Source organism: Centruroides vittatus, unplaced genomic scaffold (genome assembly GCF_030686945.1).
Source record: "Centruroides vittatus isolate TY-2023 unplaced genomic scaffold, ASM3068694v2 contig_727, whole genome shotgun sequence".
Lineage (NCBI taxonomy): Eukaryota > Metazoa > Arthropoda > Arachnida > Scorpiones > Buthidae > Centruroides > Centruroides vittatus.
This window is the reverse complement of record NW_027122464.1, coordinates 90,922-110,808: the sequence shown is the minus strand read 5'-3', so window position 1 is coordinate 110,808 and position 19,887 is coordinate 90,922. Positions and strand designations below refer to the sequence as shown.

Genomic DNA, 19,887 nt, shown 5'->3' with positions numbered 1-19,887 from the left:
CGATTTGCCTCCGCTCTCTAATTGGTCCCCCCCTCGTTACGCATTGTAACGAGATCGGAACCCCGGTCGTCGGATGAGTCAACATCGACTGACAATTCGATTCCTACCGAAGATGTTCGATCTAAGTACTCAAATTCATCGATTGTTTCAACCTGAGAAGAATGACTTTCTCAGAAATTTCTACAGACGTGTCCTTTTATGGACATGTAATATTCACTTTTCGTTTAACTATTTTTTTTCTTGTCTGACGGTTTCTTTTTACAACGTTAATTTATAATAACAACAATTATTATTATTTGCTTCTATACAAAAATTACAAAAAAAAATTTTCTTATTTGCACAAATAGTAGGCCCACTTCCGAAGCTTCACAATATATTTATTTATTAAATATTTATTTATCAGTGTTTTTCTGGGAATTGGAATTGTTTATTAAATATAAATGCTAATTGTGCAATATTTACAAATTACAAGTGTGACATAAATGAAACAATCATATTTCTCTGATCTCTAATGAATTGTTTGGAGTGGTGATGAGTATTCTTATGTTGATTCCTATTACTTTTTTGTGTTGATTCATATTACTTACTTGGGTGGTGTTTGTATATGTGAATGCTTGTATATACAGACCCTCGACTTTCACACATAATTGGTTCCCGAAAGCGTGTGCAAATGTTGAATGTTCAAAAGTAGAGGGATGTAAAAAAATATGCACCAAAAACTGTGTTTTAAAGTATTTATCAATATGTATACATAGTGAAATTAACGAGACGTGTTTAAGTGCTTTCGGGTGCTTTCCTTATAAACTTGTCAAGAGTTAGTTTAATACTGGCCTTTTTTTTCTTGATAAAGATTTCTATAACATGCCATGTCTTTGGAAACAATCTTTAAAGATATATCTCCACAAGAACATATTCCTTACTTTTACTCTTATTTTTAAAAATTGAACATATCGTAGATCTGTTTACTTTGTACAAATGTCCAACCGAAGCAAGAGATTCACCATTTTCGGAATGTTTAATTATTTCCATCTTTGTCTCAATCATATGAAGTTTGAGTCCTTAATTTCTTTTTGTTCGTATCAACACTGCAGTTTCTCCATTTCTCACTCATGTTTATCAATTTGTAAGGACGAAATATTTAAACATAAACAAATAAATGGCAAAACACACAACACATTGACACATGCCCTAATGCAAGACTGAAACTGTTTTGACCTCTTGCTCGCAACAACACAAGTAGTGATTACAGTTCTGAGAAGTCTGCTATTGTAGAAAGTAATGTGTGTCCGAGAACGTAGAGTAAGCTGCCACACTTTATAGTGTATGAGTGTTCTGCATTGAAGCAAGTTTTTTCATTATCGTCAAATATTTAAAAAGTTGAATTTTTAAAATTGTGCGAAAGTCGAGGGCCGCCCGTATATAAAAGCAAAACAAATTTGGTATTTTAAGCTGTAATAGTATTTTTATGGCTTTTAAATTTATTCTGATTTCATAATTTAACCTTTTATCATTTTATTGATTATATGAAAAGTTTAAAACATTTTTATTGCTGTGATTATTAAAAATTAATTTCTCTGAATACCGTATTTCTGTGTAAATAAGAGCATGCTTCAAAAATGAAAATGAGCAATTTCCATTTTTGAAATGGATCTTCCTTTACTTATAAGCAGGGGTGGGCAAAAGCCGGCCCGCGGGCCGGATCCGGCCCTTTTGCTAATTTTATCCGGCCCGTTGAAAAATTCCGCACGCAAATTTTTTTAAACTCTTTTATGAGATTTTGTTGACATCAACATTATTAGTGTGCGTACTGTATATATAATAGGCGTAATAAAATCGTCGAACACAAAGGAGATCGCGCTAGGTTCGAAATGCATGTGTGGACGGCATATGCTGCACTCCTCTCACTTTTCGAGGGACGACAGGTGGCACCACGCGTATTGTTAATTTTGAGTTAGCACTGATCGCATACTCTTTTTTGTTCGAGTCTAATATTAGTTTGCAAATATAAAATTGAAAAAGTGGACTTTTTGTAAGTAAAATTTTAAAACATTGGTTTTATTTTATTGTATTAATTAAATTATTTATTTGTAGACCTTTGTAAAATGAGTCAATCTAAAAAAAGAAAAGTTGATTTGGAATGCAGAAACTTCAATGAAGCTTGGACGGTAAAATATCTTTTTACAAACATTAATAAGAAAGCAATTTGTTTAGTTTGTCAGGAAACAATTGCTGTTTTCAAAGAATACAATTTAAACAGGCACTTTACAACAAAACATCCAAAATATGCATCACTTTCTTTAAAAGAACTTCAAACTGTAGCAGAAAACTTAGCAAAAAACTTGAATAAGAAACAAAATATTTTTACCAAACAAAGTAATATAGAGAAATCTACCACAAAAGCAAGTTATGTTGTCGCACACAAAATTGCTAAGTTCTGTAAGCCGTTTTCTGAAGCAGAATTTGTTAAACAATGCATGGTACAAGTGTCGGAGATATGTTGTCCTGAAAAGAAACATATTTTTGAAAATGTAAGCCTTTCGAGAAGAACAATAGTACGACGGATTGAAAATATTTCAGGAAACTTACTTGACCAGCTAAGAACAAAAATTGCTGATTTTACCTATTGTTCTCTGGCTTTAGATGAGTCCTGCGATATTACTGATACAAGTCAATTATTAATATTTATTCGCGGCATTAACAAGAAATGTGAAATTAGCGAGGAACTTCTTAGTGTGCATCCAATGAAAGATACAACTACTGGTGAAGACTTCTTTCTCGCTGTTGAAGAGTGTTTAGTTAAAGTAAGTTTAACTTGGAATAAAATAGTAAGCGTCACTACGGATGGTTGTCCTAGTTTAACAGGGAAAAATGTAGGCTTACTTAAACGAATTCGCGACAAAGTAAAAGAGTTACAACCAGAACACGATATATTATTTTTGCACTGCATTATTCATCAAGAAGTGCTATGCAGAAAAGTTTTGAAATTGAATCACGTCGTTACTGTTGTGACCAAAGTTGTGAATTTTATCCGAGGACGTGCCGTAAATCATCGACAGTTTGTTGAATTTTTGAAAGAAATTGAAAGTGACTTCTACGAAATTCCTTATTACACTGAAGTGAGATGGCTTAGCATTGGTAAAGTTTTGGACAGATTTCAATATTTGCTTGATGAAATAGTATCCTTCTTGTCGATAAAAGAAAAACTACATGATTTTCCTGAATTGCAAAATAAGGCTTGGCTAAACGATTTCTCGTTTTCAGTAGATATCGTAAAATATTTGAATGAACTAAATATAAATCTACAAGGGAAAAACCAATTCGCTTTCAATATGCACTCAAACGTCAAAGCATTTATGACAAAACTCAATTTATTTGCTGAAAACTTTAATAATAAATTATTAAATCATTTCCCCTCATTGCAAGCACGGCGAGAATCATTGAAAAATACAGATTTTTTTAAATATAGTGCAATAACACAAGACCTGCATTCTGAATTCCAAAGAAGATTTCAAAATTTCAAAGCTATTGAAAAACCTTTATCATTAATTAGCCAACCTTTCAATTTCGATGTGCAAGAAGCTCCTGTTGAAATTCAACTAGAACTAATTGACTTACAATCAAATAATTTACTAAAAGAAAATTTTCACTCAAACGAATTGAGTGCTTTCTATGGCGCTTTGAATAACGAACATTTCAAACATTTTTTGAACTATGTTCAAAAATACCTTGTTTTATTTGGTTCGACATATATTTGTGAAAGAACTTTTTCTTTAATGGTTTCCACGAAAAATAAATATCGATCACAAATTACTGACGAAAATCTACACTCGGTATTAAGGATTGCTACAAGTGATTTGGAACCCAATTTTGAAGAAATAATGTCAGATGAACATTCGAGATTTCACGTTTCGCATTAACTTTAAATATTTATTTTAACGTTTGATGTTTTTCTTTTCTTTTTTGAATTCTATTTACTATTATATTTACGAAATGCAATATAAATGTTAAATTGTAATAACTATGTGTCAATATAAAATAATTTGTATCGTTAAGACATAAATAAGTAACAAAATAAAATCTTTCATTGACTGGTTTATCTAATAGCCATTTATTTATAATAATATTTCTTTAAAAATTACGTGACATATTTTATTCAAATTGAAATGATACTTAGTGTTTTTGTCAAAAAAAAAAAAAAAATTGGGCAGGGAAAAAACTCCATCCAAAACATCCGCTTGTGCAAAGCATACGCGGTATAGTCCTCCGGCCCGGGAGACATTTTGAAAATTTCATTTTGGCCCGCGCTTTAAAGTATTTGCCCACCCCTGCTTATAAGCATACTCCATATTGTTGCCAACTTGTTTTAGATTGTAAGGTGCCCTTACAGTCTCTAAAACAAGTTGGCAACAATATGCTTTGCTATGTAAATGTAGATTCAGTAACTAATCAGTGACATCTCTGACATTATTAAAAATAATTCTTATACTAGAACTATTTTTTGAAATAATGAGTTTTCTTTAAGTACTTGGGCAAAATTGGTATTATATTTTGCAGTCTATAAGACAGACTGCTCTTGTATATGCAGAAACACAGTAATGGATCAAAGATAAAAGGTTGTTATTTCTAAGTGTGAACTAGTTGATGCCATCACTTTTGATATATCAAATTTCTGTAATCACATGACTATTTTCCTGGTTGTTGTTGTTGTTTGTGATGAGTGTTGATTTCTTTTTTTTTTTTTCTTTAACCTTCTACGAACTATTACTTGGAAGAGTTTGTTTACAGATGGAAATCAATGGTCGTGATGCATTACTTATAGCTTTGTGCTATGACTACTTTTTTTATTGACAATGAATCATTAAGCAACATGTAAAATATCTTTGAAACTATAAAATATATAACACTAATAATTTAATGAAATTATAATTTTTTTTATACATCTAGTAATGTCAAACTTTTCAACTGAAAATACCAACTTGTACCGAAATACTCGAGCCACTCGTTTTGGTTTCGAGCTAGGATTTAGTCTCGTGACCACTGCACAAAAAATCCAAAATATTGCATCCGAGTCGTCCAAGGGACTCATTTTGTGTCAAAGATAGGAGTGGTGTTGATGAATGCATAGTAAATGGTCAAACCTACAACAGTAATATAAATTTAGTTGAACTTTGCATCTGAAAAGTTTGCTACAATATTTACTTAGGTTTAAACTATAAAGATGACTACATAGTACAGCAGTTTAACAAATATTTTAAATTAAAATATGATAACACAAAAAAAACAATTTTTTGGCACTGACTTAAATGCCATAAATAAATATTTGGAATTGACTTATTTGAATGGAGCACACCTTCCCTTTATATTTTTATGTCAGAATATAGCCTACAAAGGAAACTTGACTCCAACATTAAATGTTTTTCTGGTGTTACATTTGGATTAGTTTTAATATTGTATACATTTCTAACTCAAATAAGATATAGTCTTTAACTTATGGCAGGTGGAGAGCTCCCATCTTTATTTTCTGATAAAAACATAACTGACTGATAACTGTTAGTTTGTGTGAAAATGAAATTTACTGTGGAAGAAAAGTCACAAGAAGGAAATTAAGATATTGCAAATTGAGAACCGTTTGCATTTAGAAAGATGTAGAAACATGTGATTAATATTTTTGGCTTTTTCCTCTCTAGATACTTGGAGTCGGATATAAAGTTTTTCTGAAATGGCACCCGGAGCCGCAAAGTTGTCTCTGTTGGCGCAGTACGACGACCTGTGTCGATATACTTCCGTATTGACAGAAGGCCTGGAATCGGGTACGTGTATCGGTCGTAGTAAATATCACGCGTTTTGTGAGATCTTACTTGAAATTTTATTTTCAGACTTTATAAAATTTCTCAAAAAACTTGAAAATTATGAAAACAACAAGAAAGTGGTTGAAATAGAAATTATGGAATTACAGAAACAGTTATCTAAAGCCAAAGCCGAAATTGGTGGTCTCGAGACAAAACTTAAGCATGCAAGGTAATACATAATTTATACTTTTCAGTGTTAAATAAAATTAACCCATCAAGTGTAGATTTGAAAATTTTATCATTAAGATATTTTTTAATCAGGTTTTGTCATTGTGCTAAGTATTTCTTTCTAGATGTCAACATATCCTTGAGTAAACTATTTGAACGACAGCTAACTTTCATTAGTCTTTGCTTCTCTTTGCACACCTCCTAGGTTCATGCTACACACTTCTATAAGCATTTGTGCCTCTAGAGCTACCTTTCCCCTGATATATAAACAAAAATTGAATTAGTAGGAACATAATAGTAACAATAGATTTTTCTTCAAATAAATAAGAAGGGATTTTTTGTTGCTACATTACAGCTTTGTGTTTCAAGTTACAATTTATAACCCAGTCTGATACTCTGAAGGAAATAGAAGTGATTCAAATTGACATCTCCATTCATTAGCTGGCACTCCAATTAATCTTATGAATAAATTATATTTAAAACATTTGCTCTTATTAATTTTTGATTTGGTATCAATTGGAGTACTTAGTATCATTGATCAAAGTGATTGATGCGTTATCAATTATGTCAGAAAAATTATTTATATCAGGGGTGCACAACCTGCGGCCCGCGGGCCACATACGGCCCCTTATCAATGTTTATGCGGCCCGTGGACGGTACAGGCCAAATCCCTTCTTTCCAAGTTTCTAAGTGTAGAACTTTTCCCTTTCACAAAGTCATTAGCACCCAACTGTTTTATAACTTTCCCTGAAGTGAGAAATGGGGAGTTGTTCTATAAATAAGTCTATTTCTAGCTAACACTTTCTGGTTTAGATATCGAATATTTTAAGTCTAATACATAGTATTATAAAGATTTTTTGAAGAATCAAATAGAATAAAATGATGTAAGAACGTCATTTCCGATGTTATCAGGAAGTTTCTATTTTGGCGGGAAATCTTCAATTTTATGCTTCGGAAAACTTGCTTATTCGTCTAAATAGCGTCAAATAACAAAAATAAGTGAAAATAGCACTGAAAAACTATGAAAATAACAATTTTTTAGCATTTGTTTACATTCTAGATTCTGATTGGTATAGTCGAATTTGAATCAATCTTTTCTAAAAAGACGCTTATTCGTCAATCTAATGTCATTCAAACTAGAAAAAACTAACCAGAGTTCAAAAAGAAATGTACAAAAAACTATAACAACCGATAATTTACAACAATATCTCTCCATAGACTAAGAATAGAAAAAAATTTTTTCGCATCAAATTTATTATTATTAAGTTGGACCAAGAAAATTAATACTGTAATTGGAATAGAGTCATTATGACTGAAAGGAAGCCGTTTGCACTAAAATATTTTGGATTTAATAATTATTACAAACCGCGTCACGCCATAAACTGGTCAACAAAGAGGGTTGTAAAATGATTCCGTGTAGCTAGAAAGCTGCGGTTTCTTTTGTTTGAAAGAAAACAGATATATTTAAGTTATTTAAGTAGTAAATTAATTGGAACTTTTTATTTACTTTTATTTTTACATTCTTTTTTTCGTAAATTTAAAATTAAATTATTCTTTTTAATTTTTATTTTATTTGAAATTTAACAGTCGTAAACTGTGATATATTTGTGACAGAAAACAAAAAACAGATTGATTCTAGCGCCAATTTGAAACGAGATATCGCAATTTTATTATATTTAAAATATTCAGATTTTCCGCTGCACCGCGTTAATCACTTTTGATTCATTTCTGAACACCGGGGTAAAACTGACGGGCCATAAATATAATTTAGATAAGAATGGTAACCACATTTATGATGATTAGTGTCCTGCTGCACCTGGCATGTTGACGATCTGACTCGCAAATTCTGAGAAATAGTGGAGACGCCCGGATAGGGGTCGAACGAATTAAGACCTGCCTGGCCATTTGTCACGTGTGCGTAATAGTCTCTGTCCCCGCCTCTTTAGTCTTTGGTCAGAGTGGATACAGAACAAAGCACGTGGTAGTCTAGCTTGCCTTATCTCAAACACGATTCATTGCGGGGCTCAGAATTTTCGGCACAACGAGACATTGTTTTGCAGAGTGAACAGTATGGCGCCGGGCATTAAACGCAAGGTCGATCGCGAGAATCGTCAATTTCAAGAAGCGTGGACTAACAAGTACTGTTTTGTGCAACAGAACAACAGCATTATTTGCCTCTTGTGCAATGGAATAGTAGCAGTGCCAAAAGAATTCAACCTGAAGCGACATCATGAAAGCCAACACAAGGATTTCCTTCTGCAAGGTATGGAACGCTAACGGAAAATCCAATCGTTACGACGATCACTAATCAGCCAACAAAATGTGTTCAAGAAACAATCTGGAGAATTGGATGCAGCTGTTGAAGCCAGCCTAGAAATATCTGCTTTAATAGCCAAGAATGGGAAACCTTTCACAGATGGCGATATGATAAAAAAATGTCTTATCATTGCAAGTGAGAAGATGTGTCCTGAGAAGACAAAGTGTTTTCAAACAATCAGTCTTAACCGCATGACGATACAACGGAGAATCTCGGAAACTGCATCAGACATTTCTGGCCAACTTAATATTTTAGTTGCAAACTGTGCTTATTTTTTTCTTTGGCTGTGGATGAATTCACTGACATATCATCAACAGCACAAGTGATTGTGTTTATTAGAAGTGTTTCACTAGATTTTATTGTGAATGAAGAATTTCTTGGCATGGCATCACTTTCCGGACATACAACTGGTGCTGACTTACTTACTGGTTTATTGAGCGTTTGCAACAAATCTGCACTGGACTTTGACAAGCTATCCAGCATTGCCACTGATGGAGCACCATCTATAGTTGGATGTGAGAATGGCATGGTCATTTTGCTGAAAAACCACCTTGGGGACAGGCAAAAGGAGTTAGTCCAGTATCATTGCATAATTCACCAACAGCAACTTTGTGCAAAGAAGCTGGGATTTGAACGTCTGCTGAAAGATGTCTATGATACTTGTAAAGTACTATTTTAGTTTACAACGATTATCGACTCTACCGTGTCGGAAACAACCGTTAACCTACCGGGTACTTTACTCGGATTCGCGTTAGCGTGCCAGGCCTGGACTTTATTTAATTCGGTGCACGCTTAAAGACAATATTTGTCAATAGAAAAAAAACCAAAGATTTAATTAGTCGTTTAGCAATAACTATGTACAATATTTAGTAAAAAATCAAACAATAATTTATTCTAAGAAATTCAACAAAGTCAACCCGACAATTCTCGATTCAAATCTATGTCTAACTTAACTCTATTCCCGTTGGGAATCCGACAAAACCAAAAAGCTTAACTTATAACAATAATTCTTATAAACTAGAGATCCTAATCGTCACCTCAATATACTCGGAACCTATTTCCTCAAACTCTCAAGACTTTCTCAGACTGTCGATCCAAATTCGAATCACTTCAAATCACCTTGGAACTATTCGAGATCCTATCGGACACCTCTCTATTACTGCTGCGAAGCTCACCAAGCTCGTTGCTATCAGAATTCACCTCTCCGTCTTCACTTGAGACTCGGGATTTATAGTGTGAGGTGACGTCACAATTCTGAATGCGGTCACTCCCCTCATTTACATACTTAAATGCTAACAATAACGTGTTTCATCGTCTGGCAGCCCTTTTTCCGACAGTTTACTCACTAACCTTTTACATTATTTGTTTTTTACAATTCTTTCCGGGACGTTTTTATTACTTAAGGTTTAGCGAGTTTATTTCGTGCTTGTGGGTTCTCCCCCCCTCTTCTTGGTGCGGACCTATTCTTTGCCGCTCGGGGAGCGCAAATGTGCGTGAGTCTTATGGCGCTTTTCTTTCGTCGGTAGTTGGGTTTTATTTCTTCTCTTTTTAAATACTTAAGGTGAATGGTGAGGAAACCTTCGTCCTAACAAAACATAAGCCCCAAACAAAAATAGAATAATAAGCAAAATAAAAGTAAAATAAAAATAACGCTCGGACTTGGTTCCTTACATACTGTGAACTTAATCCGCCGTCATGGACGCAACCATCGACTCTTCAAATCATTTCTTGAAGAAATAGATGCTGATTATGCTGACCTGCCACGTATACTGAAGTTCGTTGGCTGAGCAATGCAACAGTCCTCAAGAGATTTGTGGAGCTATTGGGGCCTATTATCACTTTCCTCAAAGAACGGGGGAACACTACAAGGAATTTGGAGGAACAAAGATGGCAGTGTGATTTAGCTTTTTTTGCTGACATTACTGCTTATCTAAATGACCTTAATTTGGGATTGCAGGGAAAGATGCAACTTGTTTCTCAGTTGACAAGTAACATCAATGCATTTATGACCAAACTATCACTTTTCAAGTCCCACATGCAATCAGAGAACTTTACACACTTTCCACATTGCAAGGCCATGAAAGAGAAATACCCACATATGAAGATGGATTACTCTGACCAAGTTAACACCCTCCTTACATCATTCAATGAGAGGTTTGGTGAATTCCAGAAATACAAGATCTATCTGCAACTTTTTTCAACTCCATTTGATGTGAAAGTGGAAGACGCCCCTCCAGATGTCCAACTTGAGTTGATAGACATCCAGTGCAGTGATGAATTGAAATCACAGTTCAAAAATTCTAATCTCCTCACATTCTACAAAGAACTGCCAGATACATCATTTCCAAAACTGAAAGACAATGCTCGATTTTGTGCAAGCATGTTTGGCAGTACCTATGTATGCGAACAAGCGTTTTCGCTTATGAATTTAAACAAGTGCAAAACACGGAACAGGTTAACCAACGAGAACTTGGAAAATCTGCTGGTTGTTTCAACATCTGCCATTACACCAGACATCAAGAAGATTGCTGCCAGCATTTAATCTCAGCCATCGCATTAATCGCTTGGAGGTCCGGCCCCCAGTCAGTAAACTTAATCCTAATTTGGCCCTTCTTCACAAAAGGTTGTGCATCCCTGTTTATATGGTAAAACCTGTGTAAACTGGAATTGTGCTGTGCTAAATTTTTTTTTCATTTTGACAGGTTTGAACAGGTTTTAGTACACTTTTTTTAAACCATACCAAATGTCACATAATTATGTTTATTAAATATTTGTGTCCCATTTTTGCATATGTAAAAAACTTTATTACTAGGTTTTAATTTAAATTAATTTGGTGGTCACAGCTAAAAGATGAAAATATTTGAATGTAAGAATTGAGAACTATTTGATTCTTAAGTTTTCAATGTTTCCAAGAACTTGTGATAGGTATTCAAGTACTTCAAATGTGAAATTTGAGCTGATAAGATAGCAGTGAACAAGCTAATTCAAGTATCAAGAACTAATGTCTCCTTTGGCCATAAAATCCAAATTACCCTACAGTAATAGTGACCAAGTTGTTCTGTGATCTGACTTCTTGGGGAGTTTTAATACTCTAATTAATAATTTACTTCAGTCTCTAATTACTTACACCGTTAATGATCTTGTTATTAAGTATTCTTTACGAGGAAAATTAGTGGTACTGTGCTATTTTATCCCATTGTTTTCGACAAATTGCATTCAATGTTTGTCTTCGACTTGATTCTTGGAAACTTCACAATTGCAGGCCTCGGAGTCGCTCACTTTTCTCACTTGAACTCACTTTTCTGAAGTATTCTCACTTTTCTCACTTTTCAGGTCATTTTCTCACTTTTCTCACTTTTTTGGTCATTTTCACGTGCTTAATTAAGATGTGGGAAAAACAAAAAATAATTTTAAAGCCAAACGAATTGCCGAATTATCGGACTATCAGAATAGAATTTTTTAGAAGAAAATACGCGGCCCTGAGCAGACTCAAAATTGCAACTGCCCGCTCAGTGTCGTTAGGTTATAGGAAACAAAAATTTATTTAACGTATTTAAAAAAATCTTTTATGCACTTAAAAAATCCCTCTCATTACAAATTCAGAAGCCAGTGTTGAGTAAAGTTATGTACTCATGCCATATTTTCATTATTCGCCAAAATCTACCTTATCCGAATTGCATTTCCTTCTACAGAGTTTAAAAATAAGTATTCTAAGCAGCATCCCTGCGGTTTTGGCTGTTTTCTAAGAAAATCACTAAAGTCCTTTTGCAGGGGAAAACACATTACGCAGAGGGATTAATCTCTCAAGCTGACAACACTGCTGCCGCTTTTAAATTCAAAATATATAATTATTAAAATTAACACGAGATAGTAGCGTAACCTCCTACCACTAAAAAAGATTTTGTTTCTGACCATTTAGTTATCCTGGTTATAGCCCAGTAATTTGGCAGATTATTTGGTTTTAATTAACAATCGGGTTATGGAGTTGTCGTTTACAAAAATATTTTTTTACTTGATTTATCTTTAAATAATTTCATAAACTTGAGTTTAATAAAATTACTTTAATGATTTCATAGCATATTGTTAACGTTAAATCACATCTACATCTTCCCATAAATGTATGTTTAAATTGACTAAAAGTATAATTATTCCATATAGTAAGTGTCATTTTCATAAAATGTGTGATTACTTTGCTTGTGAAATATCCATTTTTTAATCTTCTCTTATGCCGATTATAATTGTGCATTAATTGAGAGACTAAAAAAGTAAACGAAAATGTAAATTCATATTTACATATAAAATTTACCAAATAAATTAAAATATTCGAAGTGTTGTAAAAAGTACAACACGCAATTGCTTGTGAGAAAGATTTTCACGCGCTTCCCAAAGGTTAACAACTTTGCAACGATGTTGGTTTTTATTCATCTGCAGGAAAAAGTTCTTTTTTATTTATGAAATCATTAATAAAATATTATTTTACTTATATTATTTGGAGTACTGTATATTTATTTCAGATTTATTATTTTATTTTGAAATGAAAATTTACACATCTCGAAGCATTTTTTTTTTTAACTCTTTCCGCCCTGTGGGCACTAAGAGGACCTCTTTTAGGCCCATTATGGGTTCGGCCAGGCCCACAATGGGGCGACCGGGTGGTGAAGGGCGGGACCCGACATATCCGAACGGACCACCCCCCGAAAAATTCCTGGGGATTTTTCGACCCGTTCGGATTCGATCCCAGGTCCCCCAGAGCGGTAGGCTACCACCTTAACCGCTCGGCCATCCGGCCTATCTCGAAGCATTAAAAAATAAACAGTTTCGGAAAATGATAAATATTCGAGAATAGCCAAATTAGTGAAATCAGCATTGAAAATCCCGTTCTCATGAGAGATAGGATCAATTTTATGTCGGGCACTTTCTCCTGATAGAGCATCAGTGTTGGAAAGAATGCTTAATTCACTTTTGATTGTTAAGGAGGGACTGAACATGTATGACGAAAGCCCACACCTTGTACCTATTACAAAGGACGACTGAAGTTAGCTTCCTCGGTGCATAGAAATTATCAAGAACGATTGGAAAATGAAAAGAAGTTAAAAGAATAAGAGAAACGGAAAAAAGAGCACAGAAATGTTTTGAAGAACAACAAAAGAAAGCTGTTCGTAATATGAAGATTATGGAACTGCAACTGAGTTTAAATCAGAAAAATGTAGAAGAAAATGAAATATATGCGACAGTCCAAGTTTTGTTAGAAGCAGCAAACAAAAAAACTGAAGAAGGCTAATAACAGCAAGAACATGAATGAAGTACAAGCAGCACGTGTGATGCTTATTAGTGTTAAGTGTTCAAAAGCAAGAGGAAGCGAAAAAGAAGGAAGCTAATAACATGCAGAATAATGTTAATAAAAGAACATCATCTTTCATGACTGATTATTTACAAAAGCCAAAGACTTTTCAAGTATTCATGGTTTACTGGAAATACAGAAGCCACTGGTTATCGGGAGACAGAAAAAAAACGCGATATAACCGAGTAATAAAAATTCTGGGCTTTTACTAAACAGATTATACATGCTATGGAATCTCTATTCTTTCATCAGCAAGTGTTTCTGATATAAAATAAGCTTAGTTTTTCAATCCTGAATTTTATTCGTAGGTTATATCGAATTAATTGACGTTTACGTAAACATCGAAACCATGAACGCCCATTTAGCATTATTCTTTAACAATGACATTGAAAGACAAATACTGTCGATATAAAAACAAAACATCAATTGCGATTTTATTATACAGTACTATATAAATCGCTTATTAGAAATTCGTGTAGTTTATATTTTTCAATAAAAATTATAAATGCTGTAATTGAAAATTTAAAAAAATAAATATTGAATATATAATAGAACATCAAAACTTAAAAAATTAGAGTAAAAATTCTCTAAAAAGCAAAATAAAGTTACTACTGTATAAAAATTTTAAAGTTTTCGTTCAGAATTAAAGCGATCTTTTCCTTACACATTATGCAGTGAATTCGAAATTTCACACCTTTTTGTGAATTGACGCAATACCGTTAATTCACATAAAGGTATGAAATTTCGAATTCACAGAAACTTGTAAATGAGGAGACTGTACTTAAAACTAATAAATAAACAACTTTTATATCAAAAGGAAACAAATGGCAATCGATCTATCCACCTGTTTTGCATATTTAGCTCTTTCGCGTATTTCGTTGCAAATAGAAATTCAGTGGCAATTGGTAATTTAAAATTAATTGACCCAAATGCTTTTAAAATTTGGGGGACCAAAAAAACGCGATATAACGAGTGGCTACTATATTACAGTATATACAGAAATTTTTAAAATGTGTTTAACCGTAACAGAATAAAAAGAAAATAACAATTTTTACCGCTATTTTGCTGAGTTTTCCTTCTGTGTTTTCACTTTGTTTTGTCACTATTGCACTCATTTTTTATTCACTTTTTTCTGTATTTTAACTCACTTCTCTCACTTTTTCAAAGGGGAAATAGCACTCCTAGGCCTGCAATTGTGAAAATTCTCAATTCTTAAAAAGATTTGCTATTCCTGTTTAATATTAACAAATACCTTATGTCCTTAGATCCTCTCATCGTGTGAACAGGTATAATGATCACCTTGAGGTGATCATTATACCTGTTGTTGTAAATTTACTAATTCTTCCACAAGTGGAAGATCTTAATTTTTTCTACAAGAAAAAATAAGATTTATTTATATTAAGAGTGCTTCATTCAGGTTAAATTAGGTTTTTTGATACAGAAAAGTTATTTCCACAGTGGAGAGGTAGATATTTGGCTTATAGACAAATTTAAACTGGAAACTGCCTACATGGAAAAAGCTTTGTTCCAAAGTTTTTTCCATGTAGGCAATTTCCAGTTTGTTCTGTTTTAGACAAGGTTTTACCATATATGCATTTCATGCATATTCATTGAAACATGTCTATAATACAAAACTCTACATATTAGTTTTTATTTAGATTATTTTCATACAATAAAATATAGTTTTGGAAATTGAAAAATGCTGATCTGGGTTTTATGTATATATATGAAAGTATTTTCTTCAATAATTTATCCTTATACTAGCATAATTTGTAACTACTTTCTATAAGTAACCAGACCTGCTGTGTACACAATCTATTAAAGTTTTTGTACCAGAATTCACAATATCAATCAATATGTTTTTCCAAAATGAAAATTGAAATTTTTCAAGTAGATCCATGGCATGGAAGACCAAACGTCAATATATTTGTTGTCGAAGCTTTCTTCGTAGTTACAACAAAAACTTATTACTACTTACACCACTTTCAAAATAAATGGTCCATATGTAAGTCCAGTTTTGGAAAAAATTGAGAAATCACATAATATACATTTTAGTGTAAACTTTTTATTTATAAACAATTCACACTTAGCATTTTAAAATAACCATACGCTTTGATCAATTAAAAATTCATTGGTAAATGACATTTCTTAATCATTGATTATGAAAGTGGTGTGTAAGTCCATTTTCTGCAGTGTAATTAAGCACTTGGGCTGTCCATAAATTACGTCTGCATTTTCCTTGAACTTTCCCCCCCTCTTGTCCCAGTTTGTCCAAGTTTTTGTAACCCTTCCCCTGTTTGGATGTCCAACATAATGCAACCCCCATTAAAACCTTCGTCACTTTATGAATGATAGATACCATAAGTGGAAATGAAACATACAAGAAACTTTGAAATGAATATAATAAAATGCATAAACTGTATAAAAAATTTAATGAAATAAATTGATGTCCACTAATGCTCGACCCCCCCCCTTGTCCAACTTGTCTTAAGGGAGGGTGTTAACCCTCTCTTAAGACAAGTTGCTTCCAGTGTGGACATCGTTTATGGACAGCCCTTTACAACAGAGGAATAAAACTATGAATTTTACCAACACAAATGTACAATTTGATGAAATGGAAAAAAAATCCATGTAATGAACCTAAATGAAAAGCAGTGTCTAATGATAAGCTCATAATAATGATAAACTTATAAAATAGTTTAACGATAAGTAAATATTTTTAATATTCAGAATAAACAACACTATTCTATTTCTTGTTATATATAAACAAAATCAGAATAAAACATAATGTGTTTCAAATGAAATTGAGTTTTACATAATAGAAATTTAATGAATTTTACAGTTCAATAATTATGAAAGTGGTGTAAGTCCATTTATGGCCCAGAAAGAATATATTAGTTTAGTTAAATTCACATAGAAGTCTTTATGCAATCAACTTACATATTTCTAAAGTCATAGAAATATTGTCAAACTTAGTACACTTTATTTTTGAATCAACTAAAATGCAAATGTTTAAATATCTCGAAAGAAGAAAAAATGGACTTACACCACTCAAAATAAACAGTCCATATAGAATTTATGAACAATGTTCTCTCCTAATTTCTATTTTCATAAATAGAAAATTGTTTGGTCAAAGTATGCGTAGAAAGATGCTGGAATAATTTCATAATTATTCTCCTAGATAGTGTTTGTGGTATATTTTATACATTGGCAAATACATTTTGCCATTTAGGTATAAAGGGTCTACAAAAGTGAATGCCGGCATTTTACGTCACCGTAATTATGTTAATAATTATCAGAGAAGTATGTGACGTACATCAATTGATATAGTAACTGTCCAAGTTTCACCTTCCATCTGCATTCAAACATGTACTATTCTTAGGAAGTGCAGTAAATGTAAATGGCAACTTCATAACAGAGAAGGCTTTTTTGTTCTACAGTTTGCAAAATCAGAATCACTCAATATTATACAACACGAGTAATCTGCGGAATAAAACTATGGAGCTGCAGCAACCGTAGAAATTTGACTGCCGTAGGGGGGAGCCAGTGGTGATGGATATATTGTCACAAGTGCAAGAAGAATGTGTGTTGGTTGGATGTGTGCCACTTGACCGAGGTGCACAAATTGAAAATTGTAATGGGCAAATGTGAAAATTGGAGTTTTTCAATGTTTTAATGTACATTATGACATTCTTGGATAATTTAACATAATTACAATAATTTAAAATGGTAGAATTCTTTTTGGAAAACCCTGTTATTGTCACAGCAATCTAAAATGTGTAATATTTAATTGCTATTAATAAACTATCCTGTCTATAAGTTTAATGTTTAAACACACAGCTAAGTTAAGGTAACCAAAATGTTTATAAGTTAATACGTTAAATTTGTTTGCAAATAATAATTTCTGGAAAATCTAATGCCCGAAATAATTTCCCGTGATTAAAGTCGGTATTGAGAAGGAATATATTTTATGGTGGATGTAGTGTGTTAAAAAGTAGGAGATAATTTGTATTTGGTGACAGAGAAAAGATACATCTACCTGTTCTTTTCTGTTATTAAACACCATTATAAATGAATGTATTTGTTGGTTTTTGAGTGTGTAGTCATTGCATGACTATTTCCTTAGTGCAAGATTATTGAAGCTAGCAATAAATTATTAATTCAATAAAATTTTGTCAAAAAAATGTTGCAGTATCCCATTTATCCAGATGAATGTGGAAAATATTATACAAATGCCTATAGTATTTAAATTTTATACCAAGTAAATCTGTTGATTTTTCAAAATTTATAATATAACAATGCACGCAACCTACATTACTTGGTTACTCTCTTAATACTGAACACTCAATTGAGTGTTCAGTTTATTATTTTCCTTTCTCTCCTCTTGGCCTGAAAAAAATGGCATCCTGGATAAATATAGAGCCTAAAAGTTTGATTTTATAAATATTTCTATGTATTTGCATTTAATAGATTGCTTTTCAATAACTTGAAATGTGAAATAACATGTTTCTTGAAGTGAGGAATGTTTCATTTAACTATAAGTTCATTATAGGATAATGAATGTAAATGAAACATAATAAATAGGTTGCTACATTATAGTTAAATTGAAACATTATAGCAATTAATATGTTTAGAACTTATTGCAAGAATGAAACATTCTAAACATTCTGACAACATATAGAAATGAAGCTTAAAAATCTAAGCAAACTTAACATAATAATGCAATGTAAGATGGTTGTGAGGTGTAATTATATTAACTTTTAACAAATTATAATTAGAAATTAATTTAAATTGAATTTTATATTAATATAATCTTTTTATATTGAAATATTTAGACATCGTTTGGAGGTTGAAATGAAAAAGCGATCAAAAGCTGAAAATGATAGAAATATTTTGGTAAGAGCATGTTTTATTTTCAAAATTTAATATTAAATTCTAATCTGAATAAACTTAATTTGATAATTTAATATAATTTTCTAGAATTTACAAAGATCATAAACATAAATTCAGAAAATAATAAATGATATATAAATTTTCAGAAAAGTTAAATACTTATTATAGTCTGTATGAAATAATCCTATTTCAATAATTCACAATTTGTCCAGAAATCCAGTTAATTTTGTCAGGTTCTTGACCTCCCTCTCTCATTAAATGTGAACCCAAGCAGAATAACTAATATATTGGTCTCTTAGATTAGGCTTGGATGTAATTGATTTGAACAGTAATGTCTTTCAATTCTGCCCTTATAGGGATGATATTAACCATTGCTCTTGTGAAGGAACAATGATAGGCATGGGTTGGTATCTCATTAGTGTAAGTGATCAATCAGAAGGGACTGATTATTAAATATCTGTTCTTGGGCTCTGTGCTTGGTTGTAAGGCTGTGTAAGTACCGAGTGTAGAAACTAAGAATGGTTTGATTCCTTGGTGAAAATATCTCATCATAAGACAAGAACTAGCTATAAGCTGAATACAGAATCAGATGGAAGATGGTATTGTTCAGTCTGTGTTGTTTGAGATTGTTTGAAGAGCTTTATTCTTTTATAACTATTTAAAGAAATTTTTAGAATCATTCAGCTTAATATAAAGTTCATTTGAATTTTGACAGACTGAATTTATTTCATCTAAGTTTCCTTAATTATCACGTGATTTAATTCTTATTTTGATGTTTCGTTATTTCTAAAATGTGTTTTCTTGTAATTATGAATTTCTCCACCATTGTAAGTTTTATGAATGCACCATATATAATTAGATTGCCCTTTAGAAAATTACTGTGGGTTATTTTAACTACGATTTGATGTACTACGCAATAAACCCATATAAAATTATATACTAGTTAACAGATCTTATTCTTATTCACTAATTACATGATATTCAATTCTTTTAATGTGTAATACAGTAGATTCTTGTTAATCTGGCCATTTCTTGAACAGATGATTGCCAGATTGAGTGCATAAGACTAAATAAAGGCAAATAAATACATATCTGTCACCCTTTGGGACTAATTCTTTTTGGAGGCAGGTGCATCGAATTGCAATACTGTACACAGAAATGAAACCCGAGTAAACGGGATGTGATGTGACTAACATTTTCCTCGAAATGCACAGGCAATCCCATTGGAGGGTATGCTGGATTAGCAAGAATCTACTGTATTAAAATTATGATATTTGAATTTTAAATAAATCTAATAGTCGGTAACAGAAATAATTTTG

General features: G+C 32.3%; 1 protein-coding gene across 1 annotated transcript in view; it reads left to right on the top strand.

Moving 5' to 3' along the window:
• LOC136980861 (rac GTPase-activating protein 1-like) overlaps nucleotides 1-19,887 on the top strand; it is a 41,046-nt gene that overhangs the window by 10,380 nt on the left and 10,779 nt on the right. Inside the window, exons 2-4 of the mRNA XM_067277061.1 lie at nucleotides 5,688-5,810; nucleotides 5,877-6,018; nucleotides 18,511-18,571. Coding sequence (XP_067133162.1) covers nucleotides 5,720-5,810; nucleotides 5,877-6,018; nucleotides 18,511-18,571 — 294 coding nt within the window. The 5' untranslated portion in view covers nucleotides 5,688-5,719. The remainder of the gene's footprint in view (nucleotides 1-5,687; nucleotides 5,811-5,876; nucleotides 6,019-18,510; nucleotides 18,572-19,887) is intronic.